Source organism: Silurus aristotelis, assembly GCF_946808225.1.
Source record: "Silurus aristotelis genome assembly, chromosome: 4".
Taxonomy (NCBI): Eukaryota; Metazoa; Chordata; class Actinopteri; order Siluriformes; family Siluridae; genus Silurus; species Silurus aristotelis.
The window spans coordinates 4,360,192-4,376,080 of NC_139577.1; the positions used below are offsets into that span (position 1 = coordinate 4,360,192).

General features: G+C 33.6%; 2 protein-coding genes across 5 annotated transcripts; both read right to left on the reverse strand.

Moving 5' to 3' along the window:
- Positions 1-220: 220 nt before the first annotated feature.
- On the reverse strand, positions 221-2,443 carry rsrp1 (arginine/serine-rich protein 1). Of its 4 annotated transcripts, XM_083539602.1 has the most exons (5): positions 2,330-2,443; positions 1,064-1,660; positions 792-967; positions 471-558; positions 221-294 (listed from the first exon to the last, which is right to left on the reverse strand). In XM_083539602.1, the coding sequence occupies exons 2-4, from the start codon at positions 1,650-1,652 to the stop codon at positions 553-555; spliced, it is 771 nt and encodes a 256-aa protein (XP_083395728.1). In that variant the 5' UTR covers positions 1,653-1,660; positions 2,330-2,443; the 3' UTR covers positions 221-294; positions 471-552. The 4 variants fall into 4 exon arrangements, with proteins under 4 accessions (XP_083395728.1, XP_083395727.1, XP_083395726.1 ...); XM_083539601.1 differs by lacking the exon at positions 2,330-2,443 and having other exon boundaries at positions 1,064-1,782; XM_083539600.1 differs by lacking the exons at positions 221-294; positions 471-558 and having other exon boundaries at positions 598-967.
- A 255-nt stretch (positions 2,444-2,698) lies between these two features.
- Positions 2,699-14,355, reverse strand: eif2ak2 (eukaryotic translation initiation factor 2-alpha kinase 2). Its single transcript, XM_083539646.1, has 27 exons — positions 14,081-14,355; positions 13,216-13,345; positions 12,812-12,954; positions 12,582-12,726; positions 12,442-12,494; positions 12,009-12,167; positions 11,811-11,940; positions 11,700-11,722; positions 11,468-11,555; positions 11,202-11,242; positions 11,082-11,124; positions 10,556-10,635; positions 10,075-10,194; positions 9,845-9,970; positions 9,481-9,679; positions 9,191-9,334; positions 9,003-9,104; positions 8,834-8,896; positions 7,421-7,524; positions 6,874-6,993; positions 6,644-6,769; positions 6,280-6,478; positions 5,990-6,133; positions 5,802-5,903; positions 5,635-5,697; positions 3,839-4,322; positions 2,699-3,631 (listed from the first exon to the last, which is right to left on the reverse strand). The coding sequence occupies exons 1-26, from the start codon at positions 14,191-14,193 to the stop codon at positions 4,185-4,187; spliced, it is 2,898 nt and encodes a 965-aa protein (XP_083395772.1). The 5' UTR covers positions 14,194-14,355; the 3' UTR covers positions 2,699-3,631; positions 3,839-4,184.
- Between the last annotated feature and the right edge of the window lie 1,534 nt (positions 14,356-15,889).

Below are 15,889 nucleotides of genomic sequence, written 5' to 3' on the forward strand. Positions count from 1 at the left end.
AGGTTCTTTAGACACACAGAACCCAAGGAAAACTCTGGTAAATAACAATGCACCCAGTTCAACCATCAGGTACCTCATATCAGGTACAACATTAAAAGTGATGAAGTGCTGCATCAGTCAATACAGTACATGTGGAAATTCTAGGACTAACGAGATTTGTTTCACTGAATTTACTTGACCTTTGCGCATTACAAGATTTTAAACCGTCGTGAAAAATGGCGTCTCTCAAGAGAAATGATTTTCCCCTTTCTCCTACTCCACACGGTGGATTAGTGCAGACCACTGTCATGTGATCTACAGGAACAAAAAAAAACGATACAAACACAATGCAGTTGAAGTGCTCCAGCAGACATTCACCAAGATATTCAAGAAAAAATGTGTTGCATCTCACTTTTTCTTGTTCGCAAAGGGACACACACACACACACACACACACACACACACACACACACTCTTGTATTGTACTGTTACCTAATCCGGACAAGACAGTATGTAGGTGGTCTATATTTTTTGTCTTCGTCACGATTCCATTACATCCATCAGTGAAAAACAATCATATCTGAGGAGATAATTGCATGATGATCCACGTTGCTTTATGACAGATCTGTGACACTTATTCTGTTTCTCTTTAGCCAAAGATTAAACAGTCCATGTCACATGCATAGTAGAGACTTCTCATTTTACCAGCTTTTAATGAAATAGGGTCATCTAGAACCAGAAAAGATCTCTTGCCTTTAAAGCAGTTTGTTATGGATTCCAGTTGGTAAAAATGAGAATCATTACAACACTCACCTGTGATCGTTTCTTTAGTGGCACAGGGTCTGGTCTCACTCTCTTATCAGAGTCAAACTCTAACACCTCTGTCACTTGTTCCTCATGATAGCTCACACTGGTAGGCATTTTCACGACATCTACCCCGAGAATCGTCGCTGCATTTTCTCTGGCAATTTTCAGAAGTTCCTTTTTGTCTGGAGAGAAACAGTATTAAAAAAAAATATGTAATACGTACAGGTTCAGATATACTTTGGCATCGATCAAATTGACGTGGAGTAATTTAGTTTTACCTTTCTGACTAAGACGAATGGAGCGCTCTGGGGATTTCGACCTGTCCCTGGAGTATCTCCTCACAGGTGAAGGGGAGAATCTGCACCGGTACCTGCCAATGTGAGCGCCTCTTGTTCTCCTGTAGCTTGATGAGCGAGAACGGGACCTCCTCGACCTTCTGTAATACCTCTCCCGGGAAGAAGAGCGGCTGTTAGACCGCGAATACCGGCGATCTCCTCGGCGCGTTGAGCGCCCTCGGTTCGGGCTGTAACGGCGAGATCGGTGGCGACGGCAGCAACGCGAACGATCGGAAACTCGGAAGCAGCGAGGGCGAGAGCGGAAACTGCTGCTTGAATCTGAAGAGAAGCGTGATCCGTGACGGGAGTGTCTTTGTGACCTGCGTGACACTGAGGGTGACCTGCTTCGATCACTGCTGGAATAAGAATGGCCACTGCTGCTGCTGCTGCTGCTGCTAATACTACTACCACTGATGCTTCGACTGCTCAAGCGTGAAGATCGGGGCGTCGGTGAGGATTCCTGGACGAAAGCAGGCGGCGTTCCCTCACTAAGATGAGAGCCTTTAAGCCTAGTAGACTCTTCAGTCCTCATTGTCAGACCTGCAAAATGCATTTTTCAAATCAGTGTCAAGAATGACTGGGAAAGAGTGATGAATAAAGGTGGCAGAGTAGAAAAGAAATGAATAAATGTAATGATAAGATACTTAGGACATGATCAGAGAAATGGAAAAAGAGAGCAGGGTGCTGAGCCACGAATCTTCTGGAACATTCAGGTCACATTGTGGAAACTTCTCCCACACATCCTACACAACTGAGCCCAGGATTACAGCAAAACAACCCTGTTTATCTACTCGACAAAATGACCAAGTGTTCAATAATTTCTCTCTTATTAACTCCAGTTTGGGTTTTTCAAAACCAACGCTGATTAGTTGCGTAGCAGTTCTTAAGTTCATGACGTGTTTATTACCTATTTATAACCGACAACTTACCTCATAAGGCAAAGTCTATTAGAATCCTTCCCTACTTGTCCACCATGTTTAGTTCTAAATATAGACCATAAAATAGACCTTAAATCGCTGCAATTAATTTATCTTTAATATTTAAACATGTGTAAGAACATGAATAAGACATTTCATTGTTTACATTAGGTCTGAATTATGCTAATAGCACAGGCTAACACGACGGACAAACAAAAATCGAAAACGGCTCATAGATAATCATTTATTTTAACGACGTACAAAAAAAACATAACATTGACATGCAGCTTACCTTATCGAATTATGGTATATCCTCTGAGAAAAAAAGCGAAATTAAACGTTTTATAAGTCGCTGTTCAGAGCTTGAAAATTCAGAACCTTCCCCTAGCACTGCCGCTGACTAAATGACGGGAACCGGAACAGACCGGTTGTTTTCACACACACACACACACACACACACACACACACACACACGCGCGCGCGCCCGCGCACAAGCGTGCTGACGTCACAAGAACAAACAGGAAAATTCTAGAAAGAAACCGAAAATTACCGAAAGAAACTAGGAAAAAATTTATTTTTTTACATAAAATAATATATATATATATATATATATATATATATATATATATATATATATATATATATATATATACACACACACTTCTTTTCTTCAATATTTTTTAATAAGTTTATTTTGTATTATTTTAAGTTTTTTTTCTGCGAGCAGACAATAAACAGTAAACAGTCACAAGATTTGAGAATTGACAAATGATTGAGAGTAAAAAGGAAGAACAATTAGTAACATTTATTGGATTTTAATTAAACATGAGCTTTTTTTTTTAAGAGTAACCCATAAACATGGGTATGATGTGTAGAAATGTACATGAAATTGTTTTAATAACAGACTTACAATTTCTTCAAAACAGCAACCCTACATAATACATTTTTTCCCCAAATGATTTGAATTATTAAAAATAAAAATTAGATAAAATTAATAAAATAAAATAAAAACAGATTTCATTGATTGGAGAAAAATGAAATTAAACAAAACAAATTACATTAAGTGCTTCATCTTTGCCACTTTTTTTTCTTAGACCTTTTTCTCTGGATAAGGGCATCTGCCAAATGCCATAAATTGATCCATGAACGTGTTCTCTTTCCTCTTCTTAAAAAAATGACCATCTTTCTTACAGCACATGATTTACCACTAATGTATGTTTGCACATGAGCCCTAACCCTCCAACCATAATCAACAACTCAATCAACACTGACCCTATGTACAGTATGTTAGCTCAACACCTATTATTACAAATTTTACTTGCTGCTTAATTAAAACCATACATATAATCATATCTTTAAGTCAGTCAAACTCGATGTAATAGAATTAGAAATGTACACAGTATTTAATAGACATAAGTTTACTCAGAAGGCTAGTGTACATGAAAATGTGTACTCCTGAATGTGTTGATCCATTCATAATAATTCATATCAAACATATATGTTTACATTATTTTAAAATGCCTATAAAATTATATAACAACGAGGATGAGGGAGACTTTACCATCATCATGAATTTAATCATGAATTTTAATATCTTTGATATGATGATTCCACATCCCAGTTGACCTTTCATTACACTCCCATGATATCCAATAATATAACATTTTATATATATATATATATATATATATATATATATATATATATATATATATATATATATATATATATATATATATATACACACACACACACACACACACACACACACACATAAGGACTATGGAAAAGCCATAATCACGACAATGATTTGTAATCAGTAATGTAACACAATTTGAACAAATATTTTTGCTTATTCTCCACTAATACATTAATAGTATACTCTATAAATAGATATTAGAATAATTCATGACTTATGGACCTTCTAAAACATCAGGTAAAAGATGCTATAAAACACTTAAGTGCTTAAATAACATGATTAAAAACATCCAGTATAAACAAATAAAGTGCTTCAAACAGCACAGCATGCAGTTTTCTAATATCCAAAAAGTGCCAGATGAAACTATCTACATAATAATTTACAGAGTCTTTATTTCCACAGTGGATTATTGGATATTATTTTAAAATGTGAGAGTAAAGTCTACAGATTAGTATGTTTTGTTTTCTTTGGTTACATCGGACTTTAAGGTTGTGGGGGCTGGGTGCTGCTTCAGGTTTTTGAGCAGCTGATTAGCTTCTGGTCGTTTCTCAGGATTTCCACATAGCATTTGTTCAATTAGCTTGCTCTATATAAAAAGAAAATGCAAGTAACCAAGTATTAGATTAAAATGGTAAACATTAAAGCATATACAAATTTTCCTAAATTCAAAAGCAATTACAAAAAACAAAAGAGTTTGGAGACATGCAATCATATTTGATGCCTTATATATCACACTAATAAACTACATCTTCATTGTGAACGTTCAGAGTTGGAAACTCATGTCTAAAAATATGGCCAAGTTTAAAGCACTCAACACTGATTGTAGTATTGAAAAGCATGAAATAAAATGAATGATAGACAATATAGACTGAAAAAGACTATAGCTTTTTTTCTGTTCTGTTAAATAGAATATGATGTTTTCGAAAAATTTAAGAGAAAACGAAACCATTAATATGATGATGTTAAAATGAATAAGAAGGTGGCAAGTTTGAAATAAATCTATGGGGAGTCTTTAATATTGCCAATATATTGCTGGATAAATAGTCGGTTACAATTATCACATTAGTCTTAATATCACAATTACTTATCAACGTATCACACTTGCTTTGTCCTTCATTATTCAATAGGTTTTCGTAGCTACAAAATCAAACTCACATTTTATATGGGCACAGAATAAAGACTTTCTGAGCGGTCAGATTGATTAAAATAATGTCAATTGCATGAGCCCATGATGAAAGGAAAACTCACTTTTGCTACACTTACAGTTCCTAATTTTTTTTACAAAATATTATTATAGTGACAACTATAATATATAGTATAAATCCACCTGAAAAAAACTTTGCTTGAACTTTAACATTCAAGTTTCTTGTGTTTTTCCAGCCAAAACATAAATGTCTGCATGTAATTCAACCAGACTGTCAAACAAGCAGACTGTCAACCGGACTGTCAAAGCAGTAAGTTTAGTAAACACTAAACTTACTGCTAAAACTGCCACACACTAAAACTGATGTTGCACAAAAGAACCCCAACCCCACAAAATACACACTACTATCCGAACAGTAAAAGTCTGTAGTTACGCCTGAGGTTTAAATACCAATTTGCACAATAAAGTATTAATTTTATTTGCACACCTACAAATAATAAATCTGAATAAGGCCCATAATGCACTATATAGAATAGCAACACTTTTCAAACAATGCTTCAAAACATTATCAAATGGTGTTGTGTTAAAATGCCTTCTCAAGTATAAAAACCTTCATAAAATTTTTCCTTCGACAATTAAAAACCTTCTTACTAGTAGACATGATTTATACATGGTGGAAAATATATTTAAATTCAGCTGCACCACTAATACTACATACATCAAATGCGTTCTGAAGAGGCAAAATCTCACTTACTTCAAAAGCAAACATTCTGTAGAAGTCTTTTGGGAATTTTTCACTTCGTATATCATCCCACTGCTGAAAATTACAAAAGTGGAAAATATTTTTCAGCTATACTTTTAATTTTTTTTTTTTTATTTCTAACATAAGCATTTCTGTAACAAATGCATAGGTTAACCAACCTTGTATTTTTCCGTTTGTGTTTTAAAACACCAAAGCATCTCAAAGTAAATAAGGCCCACAGCATAAATATCCACTTTTCTGTTGTAAGCTTGCTCTTTTCTCTGAAGTATATACAAATGTTAAAAAGACAGAATGTACAGCACACATTTTAATTGTATTATGTGAATATTGAGAACAGGTGTCTAACCTGTTCGGGGCTTATATAAGAAAAAGTCCCGGCTTTAGAACGTTCCAGTAGACTTTTATCGTCTTCTTCTTCCTTTTCTTTGGTAGCAAGTCCAAAATCTCCCACCTTCACTTCGCCGTTATGTCCAAACATTATGTTTGCTGGCTGATTTAAATGAAATAAACAAAGCAGCATTAGGAATTACAATACTGAAAAACTTCAGGTATAAGATTCAGTGATTCATTTATCATCTATATTTTAGTTTTAGTTCTCCTAGTGTTTTTGATGAATTGCTTTAATCATTGGTCTACCTTCAGGTCCCTGTGAAAGTGATTCTTTAAATGGACATAATCCACTGCCTCCAAGACCTGTTTTATTATCATTGTTGCATCCTGCCTCCGTTCTGGGTATTTTTCAGGGTGATCGTTCCTTTGTTCAATCCATTCACACAAAGTTTCTCCCTCACAGAGTTCCATCTGAATATAGAGGTATTGTGATCCACTGTCACAGCTAGAAACAATAAAAATAAATGACTGACAAAATTACATGTAATGTAAAAAACCATTATAACTTTTTAGCATTTAAGAGCAAAATATATACTGTTAGTGTTTTTACTCAATTAATGCCTCTGATATCTGAAAAAACCCCACAAAAAACACAATAAAGATAATTTACTATGAACTGCTGGAAGTTTCTGATGCTTCATCTTTGTACGCAGTCTCCTCTATCCATGATGTGTAGTAACGCACTATGTTAGCTTGGACAAGACTGGACAAAGCTTTGACCTCTCTGCAAGCTTTTCTAGAGCACAAACAATTAACAAATAAGCATGATAAAAAAACAGTAGAATGATAAGGTCTTCACTCTGTACATAACAGTAGTGGAATGATTTTGTTAGATTTTACTTAGTGAACTTCACTATCTTGACAGCATAGAATGTATCTTCAAGCTTTCGCCTGGCCTTGAAAACGCGACCAAAACCTCCATTTCCGATTGTAGTTATTGAATCAAACTCCTCTAAAAACCTACAGGGAAACCAAAAAGAACATGTGATTTCACTTTAGAGCATTCTTAGGGAAGTAAGAAGCTTCCATTCATTGTTTATATATATATATATATATATATATATATATATATATATATATATATATATATATATATATATATATATATATATATATATATACACAGGGCAAACACTGACACAAATAAGAGAAAAGGTTTTCACATACATTTTAAAACCTTAAAAATGCACAAAAATTACACAATTTGCTAAAGTGCTTCAAACAGCACAGCATGCAGTTTTCTAATATCCATAAAGTGCCAGATGAAACTATCTACATAATAATTTACAGAATCTTTATTTCCACAGTGGATTATTGGATATTATTAAAAAATGTGAGAGTAAAGTCTACAGATTAGTATGTTTTGTTTTCTTTGGTTACATCGTACTTTAAGGTTGTGGGGGCTGGGTGCTGCTTCAGGTTTTTGAGCAGCTGATTAGCTTCTGGTCGTTTCTCAGGATTTCCACATAGCATTTGTTCAATTAGCTTGCTCTATATAAAAAGAAAATGCAAGTAACCAAGTATTAGATTAAAATGGTAAACTTTAAAGCATATAAACATTTTCCTAAAATCAAAAGCAATTACAAAAAAACAAAAGAGTTTGGAGACATGCAATCATATTTGATGCCTTATATATCACACTAATAAACTACATCTTCATTGTGAACGTTCAGAGTTGGAAACTCATGTCTAAAAGTATGGCCAAGATTAAAGCACTCAACACTGATTGTAGTATTGAAAAGCATGAAATAAAATGAATGACAAACAATATAGACTGAAAAAGACTATAGCTTTTTTTGTTGTTCTTTTAAATAGAATATAATGTTACAGAAAAGCAAGAGACATTTTTAAAAAATTTAAGAGAAAACGAAACCATCAATATGATCATGTTAAAATGAATAAGAAGGTGGCAAGTTTTGAAAAAAATCTATGCAAAGTCTTTAATATTGCCAATATATTGCTGGATAAATAGTCGGTTACAATTATCACATTGGTCTTAATATCACAATTACTTATCAACGTATCACAATTGCTTTGTCCTTCATTATTCAATAAGTTTTCGTAGCTACAAAATCAAACTCACATTTTATATGGGCACAGAATAAAGACTTTCTGAGCTGTCAGATTGATAAAATAATGTCAATTGCATGAGGCAATGATGAAAGAAAAACTCAATTTTGCTACAATTGTAAGTTCCTAATTTTGTGTACAAAATTTAATTATAGTGACAACTAATCCACCTGAAAAAAACTTAGCCTCAACTTTTTTGATACTATTAATTGACGAATAGTGGTATAATCATGTGCTTAACATTCAGGTTTCTTGTGTATTTCCAGCCAAAACATACATTTCTGCATGTAATTCAACCAGACTGTCAACCGGACTAAGAAACTGCCACACACTAAAACTGATGTTGCACAAGAGAACCCCAACACCACAAAATACACACTACTATCCGAACAGTAAAAGTCTGTAGTTACGACTGAGGTTTGAATACCAATTTGCACAATAATATATTAATTTTATTTGCACACCTACAAATAATACATTTGAATAAGGCCCATAATGCACTATATAGAATAGCAACACTTTTCAAACAATGCTTCAAAACATTATAAAATGGTGTTGTGTTAAAATGCCTTCTCAAGTATAAAAACCTTCATAAAATTGACCTTTGACAATTAAAAACCTTCTTACCAGTAGACATGATTTATACATGGTGGAAAATATATTTAAATTCAGCTGCACCACTAATACTACATACATCAAATGCGTTCTAAAGAGGCAAAATCTCACTTACTTCAAAAGCAAACATTCTGTAGAAGTCTTCTGGGAATTTTTTACTTCGTATATCATTCCACAGCTGAAAATGACAAAAGTGGAAAATATTTTTCAGCTATACATTTCAATTTTTTTTTTTTAAATTTCTAACATAAGCATTTGTGTAACAAATGCATAAGTTAACCAACCTTTCCGTTTCCACTTTGTTTTTTAAAACACCATAGCATCTCAAAGTAAATAAGGCCCACAGCATAAATATCCACTTTTCTGTTGTAAGCTTCCTGTTCTCTCTGAAGTATATACAAATGTTAAAAAGACAGAATGTACAGCACACATTTTAATTGTATTATGTGAATATTGAGAACAGGTGTCTAACCTGTTCGGGGCTCATATAAGAAAAAGTCCCGGCTTTAGAACGTTCCAGTAGACTTTTATCGTCTTCTTCTTCCTTTTCTTTGGTAGCAAGTCCAAAATCTCCCACCTTCACTTCGCCGTTATGTCCAAACATTATGTTTGCTGGCTGATTTAAATGAAATAAACAAAGCAGCATTAGGAATTACAATACTGAAAAACTTCAGGTATAAGATTCAGTGATTCATTTATCATCTATATTTTAGTTTTAGTTCTCCTAGTGTTTTTGATGAATTGCTTTAATCATTGGTCTACCTTCAGGTCCCTGTGAAAGTGATTCTTTAAATGGACATAATCCACTGCCTCCAAGACCTGTTTTATTATCATTGTTGCATCCTGCCTCCGTTCTGGGTATTTTTCAGGGTGATCGTTCCTTTGTACAATCCATTCACGCAAAGTTTCTCCCTCACAGAGTTCCATCTGAATATAGAGGTATTGTGATCCACTGTCACAGCTAGAAACAATAAAAATAAATGACTGACAAAATTACATGTAATGTAAAAAACCATTATAACTTTTTAGCATTTAAGAGCAAAATATATACTGTTAGTGTTTTTACTCAATTAATGCCTCTGATATCTGAAAAAAACCCACAAAAAACACAATAAAGATAATTTACTATGAACTGCTGGAAGTTTCTGATGCTTCATCTTTGTACGCAGTCTCCTCTATCCATGATGTGTAGTAACGCACTATGTTAGCTTGGACAAGACTGGACAAAGCTTTGACCTCTCTGCAAGCTTTTCTAGAGCACAAACAATTAACAAATAAGCATGATAAAAAAACAGTAGAATGATAAGGTCTTCACTCTGTACATAACAGTAGTGGAATGATTTTGTTAGATTTTACTTAGTGAACTTCACTATCTTGACAGCATAGAATTTATCTTCAAGCATTCGCCTGGCCTTGAAAACGCGACCAAAACCTCCATTTCCGATTGTAGTTATTGAATCAAACTCCTCTAAAAACCTACAGGGAAACCAAAAAAGAACATGTGATTTCACTTTAGTGCATTCTTAGTGAAGTATGAAGCTTCCATTTATTGTTATATATTGTATGTATGTATGTATATATATATATATATATATATATATATATATATATATATATATATATATAATATATATATATATATATATATATAATAATATATATATATATATATATATATATATATATATATATATATATATATATATATATATATATATATATATATATATATATATATTTACAGGGCAAACACTGACACAAATAAGAGAAAAGGTTTTCACAAACATTTTAAAACCTTAAAAATGCACAAAAATTACACAATTTAGAGATCACATACCTTGATTTTGTTGATTGGTTGGAGAGTGTGGTATTCTTCACTGAGGGTTTTGGTTTTTTGAGCACATTAATATCAGATTGCTCCAAAGCAGATTGTGAAGGGGGAAAAACCAGAAATGTTTAAATGAGTTTCATAGTAAAACTGCAATGGCAGTGAAATGCAGGGGCGCAATTAACAGTTTTAAGGGGGGTATGCAAGACAAAATTTTGGGCCCCCCAAAAAAAAAAATATATATATATATCAATGTTATATTATTAAAAATAAAGTTAATATAGTTTAATTTTATTTACAGGGAATTTATTTTATTTCACCACAGTGTTATTATTTAAATATATGTGTGTATGTACGATAAAAAAAATAATAATAATGGGAAAAATTTTAATTGATGATTGTGGGGCCCCCTAACGTTCTCTTGGGCCCATATGCCTGGCATACTCTGCACCCCCCCCTAACGGCGCCCTTGGTGAAATGCAACAGTAGAATAAAAAAATAAATAAATAAAATAAGTAGAATTTTAACAAAATACCTTTTTACTAGTTACTGGTGAACAGTTAAAATTTGCAGCCAGTCTGAAAGAGGAGACAAAACTTACTTAAATGTACTGTGTACAAAATAAATTTGCTTTTTTAATGCATTTGTCACTTACTTTATTTTTGTTTTAACGACTGGTGGTTGTGGTTCTGGTACCTAAAATCACATTCAAATATAGAACCATAATTTTAACCTAACAATTTACATATTATCCAAGTATTTCAAAACTCAAATCATCCAACCCATCTATCTTTACATCACATGGGCAATTTTAGATCCATAAATTAATTTCTTTGAAATGTGCCTTAAACAGTACTTGGATGTTTATTGTGTGTAATTTTACAGTATTATTACATGAAGTACCACAAATAGTAGACTTACAGAAAATGTATCTCTAAATGTGACAGACTCCGATTTGCTATGACATTGAGAAGTTTTCTCAGACATGCTAGCGTCGTCTGTTGACTCACTAATTAGGGGGGGAAAACAAAACACATATATAGCATATTTAATCTTTCAATATTAATTCAAAAACATTTTTTCAAAATTTCAAAAATTGTTTCTTGCTGAATAGGTAACATATCATAAAGTAACAATTTTATTTGAACCTTACATGTTTTTGGATGATGATGAAATCTGAAAAAAAAAGTAATTATATTTTACTAAGGCAAAAGATGCCTATTTCAAAACTAAAACAAATTAAACAAATATATATCCGTTTTACCGGACTGCTTAAACCAGAGTCCTGAAGTTTAAGGCAGGCTAGCTTAGCTGCTTTTTGTTTTGCCTCTTTTGCACTCTTTCCCTGTGCTTCTGGATATTTTTCGTTGTTTATAACGACTCTGTATACAAAGCTAGAAGACAAAAAGGTTGTCATACAGGATACATTTTGGGACAATAAAATAATGCATTCAGTACTCACTCAGGATCATGTGCAGGCCCTTTTCGCTCCACAAGTTTAAAATCACATACAAGTTTATATTTCTGACAGTGGCTGTTAAGGATTCCTATGAAGTTACTGTCCGGTGTTGTATTTCCAGTATCTGCAGGTGTGTTTAGCTCTAGATTTTGAAGACTGGTGCTGAGGGATGACAGAGATTAATTAGCAGGACTAATAATATTAATTCATATATGTATTAGAATATGTTAATTAGCATTATTTTGCCATTATTCTGTTATGAAAAATATTTAGATAAACTATAGCGGATATGTTAATGGAACTAACTAAAACAACATGTTGAGAAATCATTCTTTAGTTCCATTTAACCAAACCCAGGCATACTCAAGATTTTATATATTGCACAGTAAGAAACAAAATAAGTTTGATAAGAATAAAATTAGGAAATGAGGCGTACCTGAGATCCGCACCATCCAAATCTTCTTCCCCGTTGCCATTTTCATCAAGGAACTTCAATATGAAATTGATTTAATTACTTAAAACAGCCCAAAAAAATGTACCAGGTTTGAAAATAAGCGAAAACATTTCATTTCTTACTTTGTTACTTTGCTCTTTATTCTGTTCTGTAAGAAGCTCATAAACAAGTTTTGCTGCTGCCTCTTTGGCGTCTTTTTTGCTGTTGCCTATGGCTTCAGGGAATTCTTTATCACCACAGACATAATTACAAGCATAAGTGCATATCCTAAACAGAAAAAACAAATTCACAATCAAAAATCTCCTGTTGTTCAGTTATTCAACAATTAACGTTTTAAAGGTTTGATACTTACTGGAGGTTAGAGGCCAAATTCATCAGCATTGTTTCTTTCGGAACAAAATGTAGCTTATTCTTTTGGGAGTGTTCATTCAGCCAGCATATGTAGTTGGGTTGAGTTAAACATAAGTAAGTAACAGAAGAGGACACGTTTGTTTCCTGCAGGAAACCATTACATGTCTGTTTCAATCACATTCCTCAATCATGAACTGTTATAAAGTGTTTAATAGAGCTCTGTTTTCAGTAGCCTGTTGTAACGTTTATTATATTGTCTTACATATCTTTAAAATAAGCACTAATTTGTTCTTAAACCTTTTCTTTAAAGCTATATATAAGTGTATATTAATGGGCACAAAAAACATTCAATTCCATAAGTGCACCGAAGAAAGAAAAAACGTAATAAATAAAACATGTCCATACTGTATTAACCGTTTCATCGTTTTCTAAAATGGAGAGGGCCTTCTTTGCAGCATTTTGCTTGGCATCCTTCTTGTTTCGTCCCGTTGCCTCAGGATAAGTCTTATTATTCACCACTACCTTTACAGTGAATCTAGAAGACAAACAACTTAAAGTTAGAAAGGAGTGATGCTGGTAAAAAAAAAAAAAAAAGGTGAAGTATGAATTTGTATTCAAGATTTTGTACATATTTACTTCACATGACTCCTACACACACATACACACACAAACTGTAGCAGTGAGTATGAGTAGGCATTTGATAATACACTATATCGCCAAAAGTATTGGGTCACCTGGTCGTAAGTACGGTGTGATTTTTGAGCATTGCATTCCACATTTAGTCCCAATTTTCTCTTACAATTTCCTCCACTCTTCTGGGAAGATGTTCCACTAGATTTTGGAGTGTGCTTATGGATATTTAGCCACAAGGGTATTACAAAAAGCAGGTACTGATGTAGGTGAGGAGACCTGGGGTGAAGTCAGCGTTCCAATTCATCCCAAAGGTGTTTAGTAGGGATGAGATCAGAGCTCTATAGCAGGCTACTCAAGATCCTCTCCAAAGCATGTAAGCCATATCTTAAAGGAGCTCCCTTTGTGCACAGGGTCATTGTCATGCTGGTGACAGGTTTGGGTTTCCAAGTTCAAGTGAATGCAAAATTTTACAATTCGAGTGGTAACAGTTTGAAAAAGAACAACATATAGCAGGAAAGGTCAGGTGACCCAATACTTTTGGCAATATAGTGTACATTTACACACCTATTGTCCTGATTAAGAGAAGAGAAACGGAGTTCTTCTGGTTTAGAGAATATGGTTTTAGAGATATACTCACATCTTGCTGTGTGCTGGTCCAACAGACTGCACCAGATCAAACTTCACAGACCAGCCGTTTCTCTGTGCACATTCATTCAGTCTTCCCACGTAATTCGTTTGGCCGGCGTCCATTTAGAGAATATAAAAATAACAAAACAATATCAAATAGAAACAATACAACTTCAGAGATGCGTGATATCTGACCAACTGTAATACTTAAACTCCTGCTCCACGTAAACACAACCAGCTGCCGGTGTGTGTTTCGGCTTTGGTTTCGTTTTAGGTGGAAGAAACGAGGCAAAGTTTCGTTTGACAGATATTAGGGCGTAGAGACGGGACACCAGTTGACCAATAAGATTTTACGCTGAAGCTAGTCATCGGTGACGCAAATGCGTAGAAACAGGAAGTAGTGGTTTCTCGTTAAATCACTGTAATGCAAGGATTTTTTATTTTGGTTATTACGATTTAAAAATAAATAAATAATTAATTAATACAATTCCTAAGCCCTATTTTTTCCAAAAAATTTTATATGGGGTTTAAATCCTATCTGGACATTTTTATTACCTCCAGCAACTCCAATGCCCACTGTGTCCTCTGTATGCTATTTCTGCAATTTTGTTTTGTATATGTGACTGGATTTCTTTCTTGTATAACCCTGGCATTGATGAACTACACAGACAAAAGTGTTAGGACACCTGACTTTACAAGACATATGTGGGTCCTAAACTGTTCCCACAAAATTAGAGGCACACAATAGCATAGGGTGTGGTTCTTTGGATGTGCTTCAAGTTCACTTGAACTACTAGTCCCAAACCTGTTCCAGCATGGCAATGCCTTTCAACACAAGAGCTTCAATTCAACCCGGGCTGCTATAGAGCGTCTGACGTCAACCCAACTGAACACCTTTGAAATAAATTGGAACATTTACTGAACCCCAGGCCTCCTCACTCTATTTCAGTACCTGACTTTACTTACACATATGTGCCTGAGCACAGGTCATCACAAGCGCACTCTAAAATCTAGTGGAACATCTTTCCAGAAGAGCATAACAGCCTATTGTGACTAATTATAGAACGGGATGTTCGAAAAGCACATAAGAATTTATAATCAGATGTCCACAAACTTTTGTCTATATAGTGTATGTATTAAAACAACAGCATTCATTTAAATACTTTCTGGGATGGTTCTTCAAACTGTTGCTTAATTTCAATAAAAAAAAAATACGATCTTATAACTATTTTCAATTCTTTTTTTTCCAGCTCGTTATTTAATATTGAAGTGTTGCATAAAAGCCACATAAGTCTGTGTATGTGTGTACAATTTTGTTAAATATGATCTCAAAATATTTTTGAACATTGACTTTATTTAGTATTTTAGTATTCATGAGAATGTACAGACTACAATTTTACTGCACAAAGCATCATATACATAGCACAATGTATTTCTTAAATTCTCTCTTGTATTGTAGAATCAGTATTGTTTCTACTTGTGTTATTACTGTCATTCTTGATTGTGAATGTCTGTGTTTATTACATCCGTAAATATATATAAATATTTCATCAAAATCAGAATCATTATTGGCAAAGTGTGTTCACACACACAGGAAATCTGGTTCCAGCTGTTGGTGATTTTAAAAAGTATAGACAAAAAAAACACTGTACATTTAGCTTGGACTATACAAGACAAAACAGACAATACAAGACAAAACAGACTATACGAAACAATACAGAAAATATGAGACAATATAAGCAATATGAGTATTAAATAAAACAATGTACAGAGTATAATACAGATCAGTAATGTACGTAAAGTGTGAGAGTGCATGGTA

What these genes read in the sequence shown, in the direction of transcription:
- rsrp1 (XM_083539599.1), bottom strand. Translation starts at nt 1,673, where the DNA reads ATGCATTTTGCAGGTCTGACAATGAGGACTGAAGAGTCTACTAGGCTT. An exon ending in CATTCGTCTTAGTCAGAAAG is followed by an intron (nt 968 to 1,063) that starts GTAAAACTAAAT and finishes GTTTCTCTCCAG; the next exon opens with ACAAAAAGGAACTTCTGAAA.
- eif2ak2 (XM_083539646.1), bottom strand. Translation starts at nt 14,193, where the DNA reads ATGGACGCCGGCCAAACGAATTACGTGGGAAGACTGAATGAATGTGCA. An exon ending in GGACCAGCACACAGCAAGAT is followed by an intron (nt 13,346 to 14,080) that starts GTGAGTATATCT and finishes TTTGTCTTCTAG; the next exon opens with ATTCACTGTAAAGGTAGTGG. An exon ending in ATAAAGAGCAAAGTAACAAA is followed by an intron (nt 12,495 to 12,581) that starts GTAAGAAATGAA and finishes TTCATATTGAAG; the next exon opens with TTCCTTGATGAAAATGGCAA.